This window comes from Mytilus galloprovincialis, chromosome 1 (assembly GCF_965363235.1).
Source record: "Mytilus galloprovincialis chromosome 1, xbMytGall1.hap1.1, whole genome shotgun sequence".
Classification (NCBI taxonomy): domain Eukaryota; kingdom Metazoa; phylum Mollusca; class Bivalvia; order Mytilida; family Mytilidae; genus Mytilus; species Mytilus galloprovincialis.
The window spans coordinates 121,285,163-121,305,640 of record NC_134838.1 but is presented as its reverse complement, the minus strand read 5'-3'; the positions used below and the strand labels follow the sequence as shown (position 1 = coordinate 121,305,640).

The 20,478-nt window shown below is 33.5% G+C and overlaps 1 protein-coding gene across 5 annotated transcripts in view; it reads left to right on the top strand.

Annotated features, from left to right (window-relative positions):
* LOC143055734 (nuclear factor 1 A-type-like) overlaps window positions 1-20,478 on the top strand; it is a 38,014-nt gene that overhangs the window by 3,695 nt on the left and 13,841 nt on the right. For 2 of the 5 annotated variants that reach the window (XM_076228878.1, XM_076228873.1), the window contains exons 2-6: window positions 11,031-11,186; window positions 12,739-13,114; window positions 13,783-13,839; window positions 14,707-14,799; window positions 18,822-19,166. In XM_076228878.1, the coding sequence (XP_076084993.1) occupies window positions 11,031-11,186; window positions 12,739-13,114; window positions 13,783-13,839; window positions 14,707-14,799; window positions 18,822-19,166 (1,027 nt within the window). Of the gene's footprint in view, window positions 1-8,294; window positions 8,518-11,030; window positions 11,187-12,738; window positions 13,115-13,782; window positions 13,840-14,706; window positions 14,800-18,821; window positions 19,167-20,478 lie in introns of those variants that run through there. The other 3 variants (XM_076228877.1, XM_076228876.1, XM_076228874.1) reach the window with 3 other exon arrangements.

Below are 20,478 nucleotides of genomic sequence, written 5' to 3'. Positions count from 1 at the left end.
ATGCAGAACAAATCTGAGGCGAATCTCTTTACTCTTAGGACGAGCGTGCTTACAACATATCACATTGGCTGTCTTTGCTTATAACCTTAAGCAGTGACTTATACTTACATTATAATGCATATTATTCATTTTAACGTATAAGTAAGACCACAATCTTAACATCAACCACGATTTTATGGAAAACGTTAAAAATATAATATTTTCAAAAATCTCTAACGAAAAGCTTTATAAAATGAAATAACAATCGTTTCTACCAGACTTTTCACGTGTACCTTTTCTGATATATAGTCTCATCTGTCTGAAAGTTTCAAAGCCATTATCCCCGAAGAATTCCAAATATATTCCTTTTCTCTATGTTAGATATGTTTATTGACTGTACAATCGCTTGCACATCTACTGTACAATCACTTGGAGCTTTCATACACAATCGATTGATCCAAGTTTTATTAAAAACATAGAATATGCATTTCATTGGTTGTATGGGCACACGATGATAAGTCATTGCCACATGAAAAATTGAGAATATCATACAGTATATATTGCATCAAGTCTTAATGTGCTATAAATAAAGACCTGTATTTATACAGCACAACAAATTAACAAACTATAAAACTTAGTTGCAATTGGCTGAACTATTATGTGACAACATTCAAATGTCTTTTGGAAATATTTAGGTTGGCCCTGAAAAGGGCCGTTGAGTATGAAAGTATATACTTTAAGAATTTCTCTCTGGTGACCTATCTCCCTGTAAGTTGTCTAAGTCCGTGTAGAATGCACACCCCTTTTCAAAGAAATTTGTTCTGCATGAACACATGAAGTGACATTAATTGTCGAAATCAGGAATTATGGTGTACTTTTTTCCACCTTTTGTTTGCGATATACCATGTTGTCCGCATGTTTATGCTTTCTGTTAGATATTAAATTTTAATGATGTTTTTGAGCATCCAACCCCTCTAATCTCGGACAGAGATGGTATAGCACAACAAAAGAAAAAACTATAAAACTTAGTTGCAATTGGATAAACTCATCCATAATGTTACATCCCGTTGTCCGTTTATTTTGATAGGCGCCAATGGAAGTCAGCAGGGTTTAAGCATATTAAATGTTCGACCTGTTAGGCAAAGGCGTTTTGTTAAAATATACTTTATCACTATTCGGTAATATAGAAAATGTTGTTTTTTTGAAACAAGAATTTTGTTTTGCATGTTCACGTATAGAAAATGAGATTTTTATCCAACAAAATCATAGGTTTTTAAATTTACTTACAAGCGACAAGACGTCAATTAGCAAAATGATTAGCTAAAACAAAGATAAAATCGTTTCCTTTCGTTAAAGCCAACAAAAAAATGGACGAAAATTCTTTATTCCCAAAAGTAGCTGACGAATATTTTTTGTTTATCCTGAACAGATTTTTTTAAAACATGTGATTTTGAAACAGATGAGTTAACATTCTTATGTTAAACTTAAAGTTGTTCTTTGAGTAATTTATAATTTTTAAACCTGACCGTCAATAAATGTTAATTGCATTAAAGATCATTAAATAGGTAAAAATAATTCAGTCCGGGTCCGGTATCCAGTCCGGGTCCGGCGTCCGGTCCGGGTCCGGGTTTCATACATAAGTCCGGGTCCGGAGTCCGGTCCGGTCCGGGTTTCAGTGCGTACCAAATTTACTTATAGTACAGATCAGTACAGAAAGGTCTGTTCTGATTTTAAAACATGTTGAAAGTGACAATTGACCATTTTTAATAAAGTCATAAACAACTATGATATGTCAAATAATCTTCTTCCGAACTAGTCGTTGTAATGTTCTTTACATCAAGACTGTGTTTTTTTGTGTGTTAGAATTTACCACTCTTATAAGTTTTACCAACTTTCGTTGAAATATAAGACTGACTTAAAGAACATCTGACCATGCAAGAATTGACAATTTTGTGGAAAATAACGATGATATAACCACTGACCGTTTCTGCCCTCAAATATATCATCATCATTAGACGATCTAAGTGTAATGGGGCGTTGTGAAGCTTACCCTTTTGTTGTAAGAATTACATTAACTAGAGATAAAATGTACTACATGTAATGTGAAAAGTCAATTAAACTCGTAGTTTAGAATTTTTGTGATTTTACTTTTTATCCAACGTTCCTGTTATATACACGTTCTGTTATGGAAAGCCTCAGCTGTCATATATTAGAGATTTACATAACGTTATGCTGAAGCTTCCAATGTAAAGTTAATACAGCCTGATGATGAATTAAATCATCAAAATGAAAACTTTAAATAATAAAGTGCTAAGTTGAATCTGCGTTGTGTTGACGTGCAACTACAAGAAAGCATCGTGGTAAGCCACGGCGTTATGATGATATGCTTATAACACGTAACGTTGAGTTGAAACTACATATTTTTAGGTTGACATTACACGATGTTAACTGGATACTGGATAACTAGCTATTGTTTTATATGCTCTCCAATGTTTTAATTTTATGACATTTCAAATTGTTTTGTCTTAGAAAATCCTAGATACACGTGTTATGGAAACGGAAATTATTGTTAATTTTCAACATCCTTTAGGGGCTTTGTTGTATATGTATATGTAACTGTAACTGGGTAACTGAATGTGGTTTACTAGTAGTATGTATCACACGTGTAGTTGAAGCCACTATATCATTCACTCAGAATCAAGCGATGAAGGTTTGAGAAGGCTCATTTATATTCATTGTTTCTACAAATTTGGAACTTGGACAAGATGTCTTTTTACAAAAATTTCGCCCAATATAAGTTTGGTAACGAAAGCCTTAACCACTCAGAATTTGTGATAAGCAGTCGAGTTTGAAACCAACTTTGAAGGTTATGCGCATGTGGGGTCACCGACCTCGTTTTCGATTTTAAACGCCATCTTTTTCACGGAATTTGGAAATTGGGACTTCTAGTCAAAAGCAGTGTAATATTTTTTTTAAAGTCCGTATCCAATAAAAACTTGTCTGTTTTGTTAACCTAGTTGTTAAAACAAACTATTTTAATAGTATCACCATTTTCTGAGTGGAATATAATAATGATAAGTTTCTATAATAGTTTTCCCGCCTTTTTTATTGTGAAATATCTATAAAAAATTAAGTTTAAAAAAAATTGACCAATAATTTCTCCATGAGTCTTCAATAGAATATGCGTTGTTTATATCTAAACAAAATAAGGAAATAAAAAGATGGGGTCACCGTAATTGAAAAAAAGATATTTTTAAAAAGGGGTTAACAATTTGAATTGGCGGGACACATTGCGCCAATTCTAAAAACAACGTTGAAAGACGTTCGGCCGGTTTAGGCTATATTCTTACAAATTAGGGACAACTCAGTCTATGTTTACTCATAAAGCCGTCATACCGTGAGTATGAATAAAACCTAGTCCGACCTCTTTTCTTAAATCTCCTTTTAATTGATTTTTTTCCATATGCATTCCTCTGTAATTCTTCATTCCGACAACTTTTTAACACAGACACGATTATGTTGTTTTTTTTTATACAAAAATTGCGCAACTTATACATAAATATCAAATTTGGTAAATCGGAACAAACTCGGAATGGTCATATAAAAAAACCTATAATGTTAGAAGCTTATATGTTAACTTCTCTAGATGTACTTTGTTTTACATGTAAGCGTCCTTAGGTTACTGTTTTGTTGGTGTTTATTAGAAATCTAATTATTATAATCATGAATTTGCCATATCCATATATAGGTACGTAATGTATCTATTGCTAAAGATACATTGAATTTTGAGGACATGACCAGAATGATTGATGATTTTCGTACTTTCTTAATGATTTGTAAAATATCGATGTAATTAAGAACCTACGAAAATCTATACATGTAGAAAATTAAGGAAAAAAGTATTAAATTATAATTTGATTGGCTAATCTTGTTGTCGAGTATTCAGATTCTGTTTCGTTTCTTTACAGTCATTTTTGTGTATTTATTGTTGTTAAAATGCTGTATAGTTGACTCTCATTTCATTCTCATATTTTATCCAATTCTGGAACATGTCTGTTATATAAAAACAATTTTCATTTTTTTTTCTCGGCAAATTAACCTATCAAAAAAAGTAAAATCACAAAAATACTGAACTCAGAGGAAAATCAATTCGGAAAGTCCATAATCACATGGCAAAATCAAATAACAAAACGCATCAAAAACGAATGGACAAGAACTGTCATATTCCTGACTTGGTACAGGCATTTTCAAATGTAGAAAATGGTGGATTGAACCTGGTTTTATAGCTAGCTAAACCTCTCACTTGTATGACAGTCGTATCACATTCCATTATATTGTCACCGATGCTTGAACAAAACAAACAAACACAATAGTTAAAAATGTCAAAAATAGGGGTACAGCAGAACGATTGTCACTCTCTCCGTCGGCTCAAAGAGAAATAACTCTAATAAACGTTTCCAGTTCGCGGAAACCGCGACGTCATAAACTGCTGACGGCATAGTACTATTGCGCTTGTATATGCGCATAAACAATAGAGGGATTTGTCTTTAATGTCGATCATTTTTCTCTCTCTCGTTTGCGTTTTTGCCTTATACATCTTTAAATATTAAAGATAGAAATATCCTTAAATAATTTAATTTTGGATGTAACGCGTCATCTGATTAGCTGACGTTATTTTGTTATGAGCCCATACACATAATTTAGTCATGTGACCGTGACGTCATTAACGTTTTTTCATCGTTTTCTACAGTTTAAATGGAATTTAGAATTAAATTATAAGAAATGACTGTCTATGAAGAAATAACATACAAAATTTGGTGCACACTGAATAACGCGCATTCCTTAAATAAACAAAAGTTACCAGAAAGACAAGATCTACAAATAAATCGAAACATGACCAAAATAGTCCTTTGAGTTTTTGTTATTTATTTTTTTACTTTTTTATATCTTTAGTTCTGATGTGTTAAGCTTTTTTCGATGGATTTTTACTTTTTTTCGTAGGGTTGGCGCGCCCTCAAACACATCCAACCTCGTCACTCTCAAGTGTCTGTCCTAAGTCTGAAGCGCGTAATTCCAACCAACCGTGAACATTTCTGTCGCACTTTTTTGATCGCTGAAATCTGTTCCATTGACATGTTAACAATTGTTGATATTTGGAGTTGTATACGGGCTCCAGACTTCTGGTGCATATACTCAACAAGAAGACGGGCATGTGCGCTGTAGATTTTCGGTTGAATGACGAATTTATTTTTTTAAACATTTTCATTTTTTTTTGGCAAACACTATAGAAGATTCGAGATAAATTGTAAACAAAAAATTATCAGCAATACAAGATATGAAAAAAAATAAGACTTTAGTCATAATTTATAATCTAATCTACAATGTTCGAGAATGTCCATGGCATCGCCTGTTGAAGAAGCTCATATAGGCCTTGGTGAGCGACATGCTAATATTTCAACTTATTGAGAGTGTTCTTTTTGTTAGTCATGCGATGTTACCTACCTATGGATACATACCTATGGATCTTTAGATTATATTCTGATCTACTTCATCATTGTTGTATTTAGTTGTACGTTTCTCACTTCCGGATAAGGGAGCTACCATTTGATTTTTATGGGGGGGGGCTAGGATGAAATTTGAAAAAAATAGGCAGGACAGGAGTTTTGAGTGAAAAAAAAAAGGCAGGATGAGACACTTGCAAAAAAAAAAAGTCAGGACTACAATTTAGGTAATAAAAAGTCAGGATAAACTAAAAAAAAAAAAGCAGGACCGAACAGAGTGAAAAATAAAAAGGCAGGACAGAGATTACAGCTAAAAAAAAATGCAGGACAAAATTTTTCATCCTAGCCCCCCCATAAAAATCAAATGGTAGCTCCCTAAATGTCATAATCATACATTAATGGTTGGTTGGCCCAAAATTTATCTAATCTGTTTTTGAAAGTGTTTAAAGTTTTTGCTGATAAAACTTCTTCAGGGAGGCTGTTCCATATGTCCACTACTCTGTTGGTGAAAAAATACTTCCTGAGATCCCAGACGACTTCGTAGTTTCATAAGTTTCATTGAGTGGCCTCTTATCGTTTTAGTTGTGTTGTGCATCTCTAGTAAACCATTTGTAACTCCAGTGTCGTATAACCCTGTCAATAACTTGTACACTTCTATCATGTCACCTCGTAAACGGCGGAAACGGAGGTTTGGAAGCTTGAGTTTTCGTAAGCGGTCTTCGTATCGCAAGTCTCTCATTGTAGGCAGCATTTTGGTCGCTCTCTTTTGCACATTCTCAATACTTGTAATGTCAGCCTTTCTGTATTCATTCACATTTGGGTGACCATATACTGTTTGAATACTCCAGATTCGGTCTTACAAGTGCCTTGAATAATAATGTAAATGTGCGATTGACTAGGTGGACAAAGGAACGGCGAGTGAGGCCTACGATCTGATTAGCTTTATTAACTAAGTTTTGAATATGGTTTGCAAATGTCAGATTCATGTCAACAGTTACACCAATATCTGGCATATCTTTTCCTGATTCAACATTTTCAAGGTTAGTACGACCGCCTTCGTACTTTTTTTTATCGTGTAGTTTGGAGGTTCATGATTAGTATTCCTTCCACTAATCGGTAAACTTTACACTTGTTCGGGTGGAATTTCAATAGCCAAGTTTTGCTCCAATCAAATAGGATGTCAAGGTCTTCCTGGATAAGGTTCTGATCGTTCTGGTCGACTATTTCTCTAAATAATTTGGTGTCGTCTGCGAACATGAATACATCTGATATAACATTGTTTGGCAAGTCGTTAATGAATAGAACGAACAAAATTGGTGCCAATACAGAGCCTTATGGAATTCCACTGGTGACAGTCCTCTTGATCTTGACCCATTGACCTGTACGCACTGTTGTCTATTACTAAGGATGCTTCTTGTCCAGTTTGTAGTTTGCTCACTGATACTATTGTGTTTAATCTTGTGTAGTATTGTCTCATATGCGGCTTTCATGAAGTCCATATATATAAATCGAGTGTAATATACCTCCTTTGTCAAGTACCTTTGTCCACTTGTCTAGGACTTTCAGCAACTGTAGAGAAGTTGATCTACCACCCATGAAGCCAAACTGTTGATGATAAACAAGTTCTATCTATCCATGTGTTCAATTATTCTCTTTCGCATAAGTTTCTCCATAATTTTTCATAGAATGCTCGTGAGACTAACTGGACGGTAGTTTGAAGCTGATTTATTATCTCCCTTCTCAAAAAACGCAGTTATTATAGCAATCTTCCAATCCTCGGGTACCTCCCCATTTTCAAATGAGCTGTTGAAAATCATACATAAAGGTTTGTCTACAATAGAGGATTATTCAAATAGTAGTTTTGGATGGACTACTATACCATTAGTTTAGGCTATATAAGCTTGTTGCCTCTCTATTTCCCTTTACCACCGTAAAATACTGAAATGGATAGCATATAATCACTTAACTATTTCAGGGACTTTCATATATAAGTTAGTATAGAAAGTCCCTTACTATTGTGATGGTACTGAAACCAGTGGCGGATCCAGGGGGGGGGGGGGTTCCGGGGGTGCGCACCCCCCTTTATTTTTGCCGATCAATGCATTTGTATCGGGACATATGTTTTGCACCCCCCTTTGCCCTGGGTTAGCACCCCCCCTTTCGAAAATTCCTGCATCCGCCCCTGCTGAAACTCGCATGCACAAGAGCAAAAGCACTTTAAAACGGAAGTGAACACAAGTTGAAAACTTTTTTAGTATAAAGGAATATTTACTAAGAAAATTATAGAATTACGTACTTGTCAAACTGAAAAGGGGGGGGGGGGGGGTTCCATCCCGGTAACACTCAGTGAACTGTTTTTTAAACAAAAAATCAGTCTGTATTTTGAAAACGTCTACAGTACATTTTGTAAACTTGACGATGCAGCTGATGTGCACAAAAAAAAAAATAAAAAATAGAACACCACAGGACTTTAATGAATCCAACTATTAAAATAATTTTAATGTTAAGTCATTTAATTATTTAATTATCAGCCTGCATGCGGTTAGTTTGCCTTTTATGTATCTATAGGCCCTTCTATATACAAATAAAAAAAATTTACTAAACAAACGCGAGCTAGTAGACTTTGTTTTGTGAGACGGTTTAAGAAACTTGTTACAATGAGGAGTAAAGTTAATTTAAAAGATTGTGAATTCAATATACGTATTTGTTTTGAAATTGTCTGTCAATCAGTTTTGACATATTTGAATACACAAAATGATTGGTTTTCAAAGGAGGAGTGATTCGCTTAGTTCCATATATGGAAGCCGACAACAACAATAGTCCCGTCTCAGACATACTACGCCATAGTTGATTAGAGGAGAACTGGGGTCAGAAAAGTTTGGCCAACTTCCCAGAATTTGTACCAGAGGAAGAAAATAAACAGTGCGAAAACATCATTGATGTAACAAACTATATTTAAATTGCACGAATCAGCTAACACATGTGAAGAGATCAAACTTAACTTTTCGGATATGAAAGTTAGAAAAAGATGACCATGGTAAGATGATACTGCGCCTCTGCATGTGTGAATTGGTTTTTTTTTGCTGAAGATCGCATAGTTTTGTCAATTTTCGCAATTCACTCTTTATTTTACATTGCAGTGATTCTTAGATATAGTTAAAAGTAGTAATTTTAATTGTGTTTTCTTTGAAAATGATAGAATGGTGAGGGATTATTTTTCAAAATGGCGGATACTCGGAAAAGTCAGTGTTCGTGTCTTGACGTGCATTTTCTCCTTTCGAAATGAATTACTGGTCGTTATTACCACATTCATATTTAATCAATGTTGTCTGTTTGGCGGATGCTTCAAATCGTAACCGAAAAAGTTGTACCTAGTCGTCAAATATAGAATTTTAAGTACCAAGCGAATGATTAGATTTGAGCCGCTTATACCCATGAAAAATAGCTTAAAAGTACTCCAATAAAAAAAAAATACATGCATGAACATAAAAAAGTCAATTATTTGTATAGCCGTGAACCTAAATTACCTATTTCACATGAAAATCCAATTTTAAACAAAATATTAAATTGAAAGTAACACTACTTTGTTGCATTATGCCCCTTAAGTAGGAGAAAATATTGAATATTTGACCTTTCCAGCATTTGTGCAAAATCTTTTTTTTTCTGGTTTCACATTGAGCATTCAGTTCCTTTCTAAAAGATTTTTCATTGTCCTGTAATAATAAATTTATTTAGACTCGGCCTACACCCTCAAAAGGTTTGACTGGTTTCTTGATAATGACAGTTCTAACACATTTCTCTACTCTAGTGCTTCTGGCTGAACATGCAAATAAATAATGCTGTATTCCATTATCAAAGTCTCTTCATTATCAAGATAAACCACTTTCTATCTCGATATCTTTTAAATATGTTCGTGATCAAATTAAGTGGTGGAAAATCACTTCCATTCTTACTTGTTGCATACCTGCCAACTGTCACTACTTGTGGAGGATTTCCCCTATGGATGCTCCAAAATGGAAATTTTGAAAGAGCAAATTTGTCCACAATTTCAAACAAAACAATTAATTTTACAATGGCTCTAGGCTTGTAAAACTATGAAGAAGCCAAAAAACAACATTAATATATATTTGAGGCCCCTTGAAGGTTTTGTGGGACTATGGGAGCCATTTTGCACGTAAAACCCCCATGGGCATTTTGAAAACTTGGTAGGTATGTTGTTGATTACCTCCTAGATCGATTAATGGTTCCAAAATAAGGGTCTTTGTACAAAGCAGGGGTGATACTTGTGTAGCATCAACATGTTCTCGTCCAAAAATCCATGTAAAATTTGTCAGTGGAATGGAAACACCAATTCATCTAGCCATTTGTCTTCTTTTGTTGCTTTGCTTGATTTTGAAATCTATTATGTGACTAGCCTGACAAGAGCAATAAAATCTGAATAAATGTTTACCACATTATCACAATATTGACAAAGCAGTAAATTGGCTGCCTTAAAAGTTGCAACTTCTTCATTAAAATTGCTAATAAGTCTATGTAATACCGGACTTCACTAAATTATAAATCATTTGAGTTAAAATTTTGATGGGCCAATCACCATCTATATTATGGTAAAATACCTGGTAATCCAAAAATTATAATCAAATATAACAATATATTTGCCAAACCTGTATAAAGTCTTGACCAGGAAAATATAATCTTTCTGTCATATAAATGTTTTGCTTGAACATGCTGAATGTCAATGGTTTTCATACTGAGAAAATAGAATATACAAGTATTTGTTTTTATGATGATACATACATGTATTATTATCATTATAGGTATTTAATCTGAAAGCAAGACCCTGGATATCATGCAGTATTTAGATTTGGGGATTAAAATTTTTGGAACCAGTTTGATAATTAACATTTTACTATTGGCACATATACATTTTTGTACATGTATACATTGTATGCAACTGAACAGAGAGCATATAATTGTTGATTTTGTATATTTTGTACTCATCAGAAGCAACTAGGTCTGGTCACTTAAGTCTTATGCTCTTGTCAAAATCTGAAAAAAAAGTAATTAGACCCAGGAATTAAAATTCAATCAGAAATGAGTCGCCATTGATCACTATGGTCAGACCTTATAAATATTAACTGTACATTGTAATAACAAAATAATACTGAAAAAAATCTTTCATGCATGAGTTTACTTTTCTACATTGGCTAGAGGTTTAGGGGGAGGGTTGAGATCTCACAAACATGTTTAACCCCGCCACATTTTTGCGCCTGTCCCAAGTCAGGAGCCTCTGGCCTTTGTTAGTCTTGTATTATTTTAATTTTAGTTTCTTGTGTACAATTTGGAAATTAGTATGGCGTTCATTATCACTGCACTAGTATATATTTGTTTAGGGGCCAGCTGAAGGACGCCTCCGGGTGCGGGAATTTCTCGCTACATTGAAGACCTGTTGGTGACCTTCTGCTGTTGTTTTTTTCTATGGTCGGGTTGTTGTCTCTTTGGCATATTCCCCATTTCCATTCTCAATTTTATGATTGTTTATACTTTCAGGATGAATTTCACCCATTTATCGAGGCTCTGTTGCCTCATGTGAAGGCATTCTCTTACACATGGTTCAACTTACAGGCAGCTAAAAGAAAGTATTACAAAAAACATGAGAAAAGAATGAATATGGAAGAAGAGAGACGTGTGAAAGAAGAACTTCAAGTAAGGATTAAAACAAGTAGTAGATTCTGTATTTTTATGCCCAATGCCGTAGCCAAGGGGGCAGTAAGTTTTGCCTTTGTCCGTCTGTATCTCCCAAAATTGGTTTCTGTTCTCCAACTTTACTTTAGGTTGCTTAACCAAATGTTATGAAACTTATACACAATGCTAATTACCACCAAACACAGAACAAGTTTGTATTTGGGTAGCGTTACTTTTACCATTCGAGAGTCTATATTGGAAAAATTACTGAATTATTTCTGTTCTGTATCTTAAGTTTGCCTCAAAGAAATATAATGAAACTTGTATGCAATCTTTATTACATCAAAACATAGATTAAATTTGAATTTTGCTGGTGCCACTTTTACTGGTCTACAATTCAGCCCCTTTACAAATGGATTTTGTTTCTTTCGTTTTTGTTCACTAACTTAAGTTTGCCTCAAGTACTTTTCCCTTCTTTACATATGTCCCTTTATAACCTTGTATGCAAGCAGTGGCATCATCTATGTCCCATGGATACATTCCCAATTTTTTGTGTTATAGTTGCTATTTATTTCAGAATATTAAAAATGTACAGGTACAATTTCAAGGTACATAGATATAGGAAGATGTGGTACATTGTATGAGTGCCAATGAGACAACTCTCCATTCAATCGCTTTTTATAAAAAGTAAACCATTATAGGTCAAAGTATGGCCGTCAACCAATCACACTCAACAGCAAGCTTTAAAAGGCCCCAAAATGACTGGTGTAAAAAGTAAAATCACAAAAATACTGAACTCAGAGGAAAATCAATTTGGAAAGTCCATAATCACATGGCAAAATCAAATAACAAAACGCATCAAAAACGAATGGACAATTCAAACAGGAAATTCAACAGTCTAATCTATATATAAAAGGAGAAACACTAAAGAACCTCATCAACAAAAGACAACCTCTGAACACAGGTTCCTGACTTAAGTCAGGTGCAAACAAATGCAGTCGGTTTAAAATATTTAACAGGTGCCAACCTTCCACCTAACCTGAAACAGTAGTATAACAACACAATATAGAAAGACTCTATAAAATATGAATTGAAATGGCTTTAATTGATCAAAAAGAATTGTTAACAAGAACAAGGAAATATGCACTGAAAGATCAAATTTGATCTTTGACACAATATATATATACATGCAATATGTAAAACAAAGTTAAAAAAAAAAAACACCATAAACTGTGGCAAAAATAGAGTTTAACAAGATAAGGTTCGTTCACAGGTTACTTTAAACAGGAATATTTTTTACAAAATAAATTTGTTGTTGATAGTACAAGTATGATATACATGTATGTTTATTTTATTCACAACTTATAATTTTAGATGGTGAAGTGTTAAGAGCTGAAAACTGTGTAGAGCCTCTACATGTACATGACTTTTAGTTATTCTTGTTTTGAGTAGCTGTGCTACATGTATGAACATATACCCTCTCTTTTCCTTTTATCCATACACATTAAATTGTTATGATGTATAACTGTATTTATGATGCTCAGTTTAATATCGATTTTTCTTGTTTCACCAGAATGAAAAACCAGAAATCAAACAGAAATGGGCTTCCAGATTATTAGCAAAGTTACGGAAAGATATAACCCAGGAATGTCGAGAAGATTTTGTGTTAAGCATGACAGGAAAAAGACCTCCGGTTTGTGTAACAAGTAATCCTGATCAAAAAGGAAAAATGAGACGAATAGACTGCTTAAGACAAGCAGACAAGGTTTGGAGATTAGACCTTGTCATGGTGATTTTATTCAAAGCTATTCCACTGGAAAGTACTGATGGTGAACGGTTAGAAAAATCACATGAGTGTATGAACCCTGCTTTATGTGTAAATCCTCATCATATAAGTGTGTCTGTGAGGGAATTAGATCTCTATTTGGCTAACTTTATACACAGTTATGGTAAGTTACTGCAAGGGAAGTGTAATAGTTTGCACACTTTTATGTAATTAGATTGTATTTTGTAAACTTTGTACACAAAATTTCTTACGGGAAAAGAAGACTAACTTTATACACATATATTGCTTCAAGGAATAGAGAACAATTAAGTTATCAAAGTTTCTGTAATGGAAGTAATCTCTTCTATGTAGACAGTAGCATGCATGATAAGTCTTATTTAGACTTCTAAGTAGGTTGTTATGGTAAGTTCTGAAAGAGAGGACAATCTTGTTTTGATCTACTATGTTCTGTTATGATAAGTTTCTTTGAGGAAGTAAATCGTTATCGACCTACTATGATGACAGTTCTGGTACCTTTATCGCACAATAACTTAAAATTAACTATAAGGAAGAGAAAAGTGAGACAAGGACAAGGAAGAAGGAAAGTGTTCAGTGTCAAATACATTTGTTGGAAGGTGAAAGTGCCAAAAGGTGTTTTACAAATGTTTAACAATGCATATACATTTACATGCATTACCAGATATTTTTATGTATTAATACCTAAATCATTGTCAATAACAAAAAAAATCAAATTTTTGGAATACTACAAAACTGTATGTGTACATGTATGTGTTTGATATGAATTTTATGCTGGTATTACTTGTATGTTAATGTTATTTATACAATTTACAGTACCAGATCCCAGATCAGATTATGCTGACATGCAAATGAATGATCACGATATCAAAGGTAATAGTACAATTATCATATACTGAACATGCTGACATGCAAATGAATGATCACGATATCAAAAGTAATAGTACAATTATCATATACTGAACATGCTGAATATAGATGTCTTGCAATATGTTTGCAAATTTTAAGACACAAAACTGACGAGGGTTGTTTTCTAAATATAGCAATTTTTATCGAGTTGTGCAGAAAGCTTAAAGAAATCTAGGATCTTATCTACATGAGAAATAAAGAATCATTGCAAAAAACAAGTCAGTTTTAAAATGTACAGAAATTTTTTTTTTGGCCAAAAAAATACAATGTACATGTAGTAATGAAAACCTAAGATTGATTTATTGCAGCTAAGTTTAGAAGCTGTCTTCAGAGACCATATGATTTCTTCCTATGTTCTCAGGGCACTCCTGCTTCCTCCACCAATAAATACTGGCTACCACAAAAGAGCTCAAAAGCGGTGCTTAAAAGTGGTGTTAAAACACACACAAAAAAACCCAAAAACCCTATGTTACACAATTTGCACAAAGATATATCAATGTTAGTGTAGAGAATACTATGACAGATGGTGAGAATTATCACAGTAATATCATGCTAATTTAGATATACACAATATGAGGATACATTGTAAATAACTTAGTCTACACAACACCATGGTTGAAAAGGTAGTTACATAGATATTCAAATGTATGAGCTGTAGCGTGTGAACCAATAAATAACTTAATTTGAAACTTACTTTATAATATATACCGTTACAATATAGTTCATAATTTCATCTTTATATGAAAATGAAAATAGAGCAGTTGATAATGTAGTTTATAAGTGAAGATAAACCCTAAGAATTGTGAGTAACGATTTTTCTTTGATTTACAGTGCCTGGAAATATTCACTCAGGGGTATCAGGAAATGATAGCATCTCGGCCACAGGTGTATTTTCTGCAAGAGAATTGTTACGGGTTACAAGACGTATGTATACATTTTCTAATACATATTCCTTTTTTTAAACAAAAATCATCTTTATTTAGAGTAATGAAAGAGTTTGAAAAAATTGGGACATGATTTAATTGCATTGCATTGAATAGAGAACAGTACAAAAGTGTTCAGCGTTTTAAATTCCAATTTATTAGATAAAAACATAAAAACTTAAGAACAAAACAAGTACTCTAACAATGTCTAAAAAACAGAATATATTCAAACTTTAAAGATCTTTGTTGAGGTTTTGTGAACAGAGAATGAAACATTCAGGACTCATAAAAACTTTTCAATTACAGGTTAAGAAGTGTTAATCCTATAATTATATGTCCGTTTACTGGATGTATTATGGCATACCGTATTCTGTCTTTCTTTCTGTTCGTCTGTCGTCAATATGTCCGAGATGAACTCAAAAACACTTTAATGATGCTACTATAGTATTTGGGGTGCTTGACAGCCCCCAATAATCCAAGTCACATAAAACGATTAAAAGTGCAGGATCTTGCTGCATTATTTTTTGCAACCATTTGGCATATTCTTATTCTATGCAATTGTTATTTTGATTTATCGGGTATGATATGAAAAGCAAAGTACACGAAAATGCAGTCAAGTTTAGCGAATGATAGTTCGTTGATAAAATTCTGGCGTATCACAAACAAACAACTTGTAACGTCTCACTTCATTGGTCGAAAGATTGAAAATCATCAACAATAGTAGTGTGCCCATGAATTGACACAGGTGACTAATAATGGAATGTACTATGCTACTACGAATGTAAAAACAAGAATTTGTTTAGTTTACAAATCTTTGGTCAAAAGAATTATATAGATGTTTTGTGAATTTCAAATAGTTGTGTCGATATATTATACTGCGACAACACAATTATCTTGTACTGCATTATGAAAAATATAAGGATAAAATAAAAATACATGTGCCGCTTTTGTACGGATGAATAATGAACCATTTTTAACCGGATTTTTGTGACAAAAATGTCGGTTATTGATTTGGGGATGTGCGGTCGGGCAGTCGGGCAGTCGGGCGGGCGGCAATCAAATGTTGTCCGTGCATTAACTCATGAACCGTTCAGCCAAAGCTTTTAAAATTTTAATATGTGGTTACTGACAACTAAATGAAGGTCAAGTTCAATAATGGCGATTTTGACTTTTACCGTTCAGGAGTTATGGTTCTTGAAAGATTGGAAAAAGGAGTTTTCAGTCGTGTCCGTGCATTTACGCATGAACTGTTCTACCAAAGCTTCCCAAATTTTAATATGTTGTTACTGATGACAAAATGGAGGTCAAGTTCAATAATGACGATTTTGACCTTTACCGTTCAGGAGTTATGGTTCTTGAAAGATTGAAAAATGGAGGTTCCAGTTGTGTCCGTGCATTTACGCATGAACTGTTCTACCAAAGCTTCCCAAATTTTAATATGTTGTAACTGATGACAAAATAGAGGTAAAGTTAAATAATGACGATTTTGACTTTCACCGTTCAGGAGTTATGGTTCTTGAAAGATTGAAAAATGGTGTTTCCAGTCGTGTCCGTGCATTTTCTCATGAACCATTCAACCAAAGCTTTTGAAATTTTTATATGTTGTTACTGATGACAAAATAGAGGTCAAGTTCAATAATGACGATTTTGACTTTTACCGTTCAGGCGTTATGGTTCTTGAAAGATTGTAAAATGGCGTTTCCATTCACGTTGTTGCATTTACTCATGAACCATTCAATCTAAGCTTTTCAAATTTTAATATGTTGATACTGATGACAAAATGGAGGTCAAATTTGATATTGACGATTTTCACTTTCACCATTGATCAGTAATGGTTCTTGTGATATTGCCAGGACACAAATAAATATTAATAAATCCGGTTTGCTGTCGTTGTGACAGCCTCTTGTTAATTTCTTTCAATGTCGTAGTTACTTATAATTAGGATCTCATAATACTGATCCATTACATTATTTACAATAATTTATGATGGGTTGCACATTCTTCTTCTGGTGTTTTCATGCTATAAAACGAACACACATAACGTTACACAGTAGCTTAGCGTTTGGTCATTCAGAAATTAAGTATCATAAACGAGCAAATTGTCCCCGAAATATAGAAACAAAACAACAATAATCGTATTATTTGTGCAAGTGAATGAAGACGTAGTATGCAATGAACTATCATGGTCACCACGAAATTCAAATGAATTCAGTGAAGGCATGTTGGTGGAAAAAGGATTAAAATGTTACATCTGCGAAGATGTTTTCTTTTGTATGTGTGGAACTAAAAAAATAAATAAATACTGGTGAGAAATATCGTAGTTTATAAGGAACAATATAAATGTACTGTTTTTGAATTTAATTGGATGAAAACTTGTTTGAATGGTTTTACACTAGTAATTTTGGGGCTCTTTATAGCTTGTTGTTCGGTGTGAGCCAAGGCTCCGTGTTGAAGGCCGTACATTGACCTATTATGGTTTACTTTTATAGATTGTAATTTGGATGGAGAGTTTCCTCATTGGCACTCATACCACATCCTCCTATATCTATGTGTAATAAACTGATAAACGAAATATTAAGAAATTAACGATGACTGAATGCATGCACAAGAAGGGACTCATCTTTTTATCAATACATGTAATGAATAAACACCCTTTTAAAAACTGATTGTTTTCTATGTAACTATTTATTAAATATTTACAATATATACTTTAGGTTCGTTTTTCAACCGAGAATAGCAAAACAGTTATTTATAAAATTCATGAAATATATCGCTGGAATTTATAATGTACATTTCCTTCCACTGTGCCATTGTTTGCCATCTCTCTAAACAAAGCATGGTTGGTTAGATGTTCTGAATTTACTTAAAATTTCGTGTTTTTTTTTTCAAAATCAAGTAAACTGAATCAGAAAAAAAATCACACTATCTTTAGTCAAATACATAAAATTTGGGAGAGATATGAAAAGACAGGATTAGCAACTTGGCAAAAAAAAAGGCAGGATGACGATTTATGTTAAAAAAAAATCCGGACAAACTAATAAAAACAAGGCAGAACTGAACAGACTGAAAAATAAAAAGACAGGACTGAGATTACAACTAAAAAAAATAAAAATGTTTCATCCAAGTCCCCCCATCAAAATAAAATGGTAGCGACCCAATGGTAGATCGTTTAATTCCATATCTTTAATTGAGAACCAACTGAGAGGAGACAGTTGAATTAAAATATTTCCACATGAAAAATGTTAAGATTTTAAAGTTTTAAATTTTGCTATATATAGCTACTACACAAAATTATAAATCAATGAATTTTACATGCACATGTATAAAAGTAAGAATTGCTATGGAATAATCAAACACACAATCATGTACAAGCTTACGACGATGGAAGGTTATAACAACATGAAAACTGATCAGTCCATTCAACTTTACAGTACATGTGTTCTAGTTTGCAGGTGTGAGGTCGAAGGTTTGAATTGACCAATGAAAATGATCGTTCCTTTACGAAATAATCTAATAAAGTTTGTTTGACTGATTACGTCGCACTACCTTTCGCTAAGCTTGGCCGCAGTTAAGTGTAAATACAAGTTTATGTTTATACGCAATGTTTATATATATTTGTTAATAAGAATATGAAAGTCAAAGTATGTTAATTAGAAACCTGTGGGGCACTCTGGCTTCCTCTACCAATAAAGAACTGACTGCAATAAAATAGTACAATAGTGCTGAAAGTGGTGTTACACACCAATCAATCAATCATTATTGCTCTAATTTCTCAGAAGCATGGTCCCTGCATTATGTAACAAAAATGAAAATTATATCACCTAACACAACAACTTTTAAATACAGAAAATGTCATATTAAAAACATAAATACACAAAGTCATCCAACATCAATACAATGATATTATTACATGTAAGTGTGTATTGTAAAAGAAATTAAGACGTTATATCTTATCATTATGTTATTACTAATAATTTATGTTTTAATGAACTGAATAGCTATTAATGTTTTATGTATTTTCAGACAATATCAATCTTTTTGCAGCATCTATTGTTTTACCGCAGAATGGAATACATCCTATGATGCCCCCGGCAAAACAAATGGACAGTCCCAGTTATTATAACTATAGTGCCCAGGACATTGTGATGCATGTACAACAGGGTCTTCAAAATGGCCCCGCCCTGAGTCCGTCAGGGAACCCTCACAAACGATTAAAACGTACAACTATGAGTTCTATTTCGTCAGCAGACGATGAGGTAGAAAGTGTAGGTGATGAAAGTGAGTCAATGAGTAGTTACTATGGAAAATCTCAGGCAAATCTGAGTGGAAATAGCTCAGCAGGTTGGCAAGGCGATAGTATGGATCCAGGTAGGTTTCAGTATAATTGAGTCATTCATAAATCTGTAAATAGTCTGTTTTGAATCCAGTATTTTTCTGTTACCACAATCTTAGTCAACTATTAACAAATTTGTTTTTTATTTTGTTGTTTGCTTCCCTTTTTGTAAGAAAAACATTGCATGAAGATTGACAAAATTGTTACAAAAAATTATACATACTATACAGTATAGGTACTGTTAGAATTCATAAATTTCATAGATTCTATGATGTTTCATATACCATGGAAATTCTAACCTTCAAATAAAAATACCTATGTCAGTAGTTCATTGCACTGAACTGAGTCCAGGGATGATTCCACTATATAGTTTAGGGCCGCTGAGCGGCCCTTAAATCGGCCAGCGGCCCCAAAAAAATGTACATGAAAATGAATTCCCAATATAAAAAAAAAAATATAAATAAAATAAAAGTCGATATTTCCGGAAAAGTTTCTGTCACTGATTAAGGCAACTACACTACAGCTCGGGTGGATTTTGCTTTGTCCACCGGCCCACCATGGGAGTGGGCACCGGGTGGACAAAATTTCTACCTTGTCCACTCTGCCCACCCATAGGAGTGGGCATGCAATTTCCTTTGACAAATCTAAAGACTTGCAAGTACAATCACTTGAAAAAAGCAGATAAGCATTTGTAATCAATATTTTTACAAAAAAAAAGAGATTAAAGCTAGAGTGGGCACGGGTGGGCTGCCCACGGTGGGCAGGTGGAAAAAGCAAAATCCACTGGGCTGTTGTGTATAACTTTTCATAGTTTGTTGTCAAAACGTTTTAAAATCCGGATAAGAATGCTGTTTACGACCCCATTTTATTAACAATGTTTTAATTATGTCAAAATGTGGCAAATAATTTTATCAGCCGAATTCAATTGATTAATATCTTATAGGAGTATACGATCTTGTAAAAGCAGATCGCCCAGCAGGTTGATAAAAATGTGTGTCAAAGCAGACCTCAGCAGAGAGAAAATTCAAATTTTGATATAACATTGATGGATAAAGTTTAATGGGCGCCGATCTTGTAAAAGCAGATCGCCCAGCAGAGCCAGTTATATAATATGATGAACATTTGTTTTGCAAAAGAAATTATTTCAACATTGCTGCAAGTTTTGTTAATCTAAAATCGATTTTACATATATCCCTATTGGTCAATCAATTTTTCCCAAATTAAGTTTAGAGGGGGGTGTTGGGGTCAGTGAAAAAACTATGTGAATTAAGTTTTTTATCCTTCATTGAACTTTTGATGTCGTCTCTTAAGTACATGTATATGAACTTTTGTAATTGCTTTTCTGAA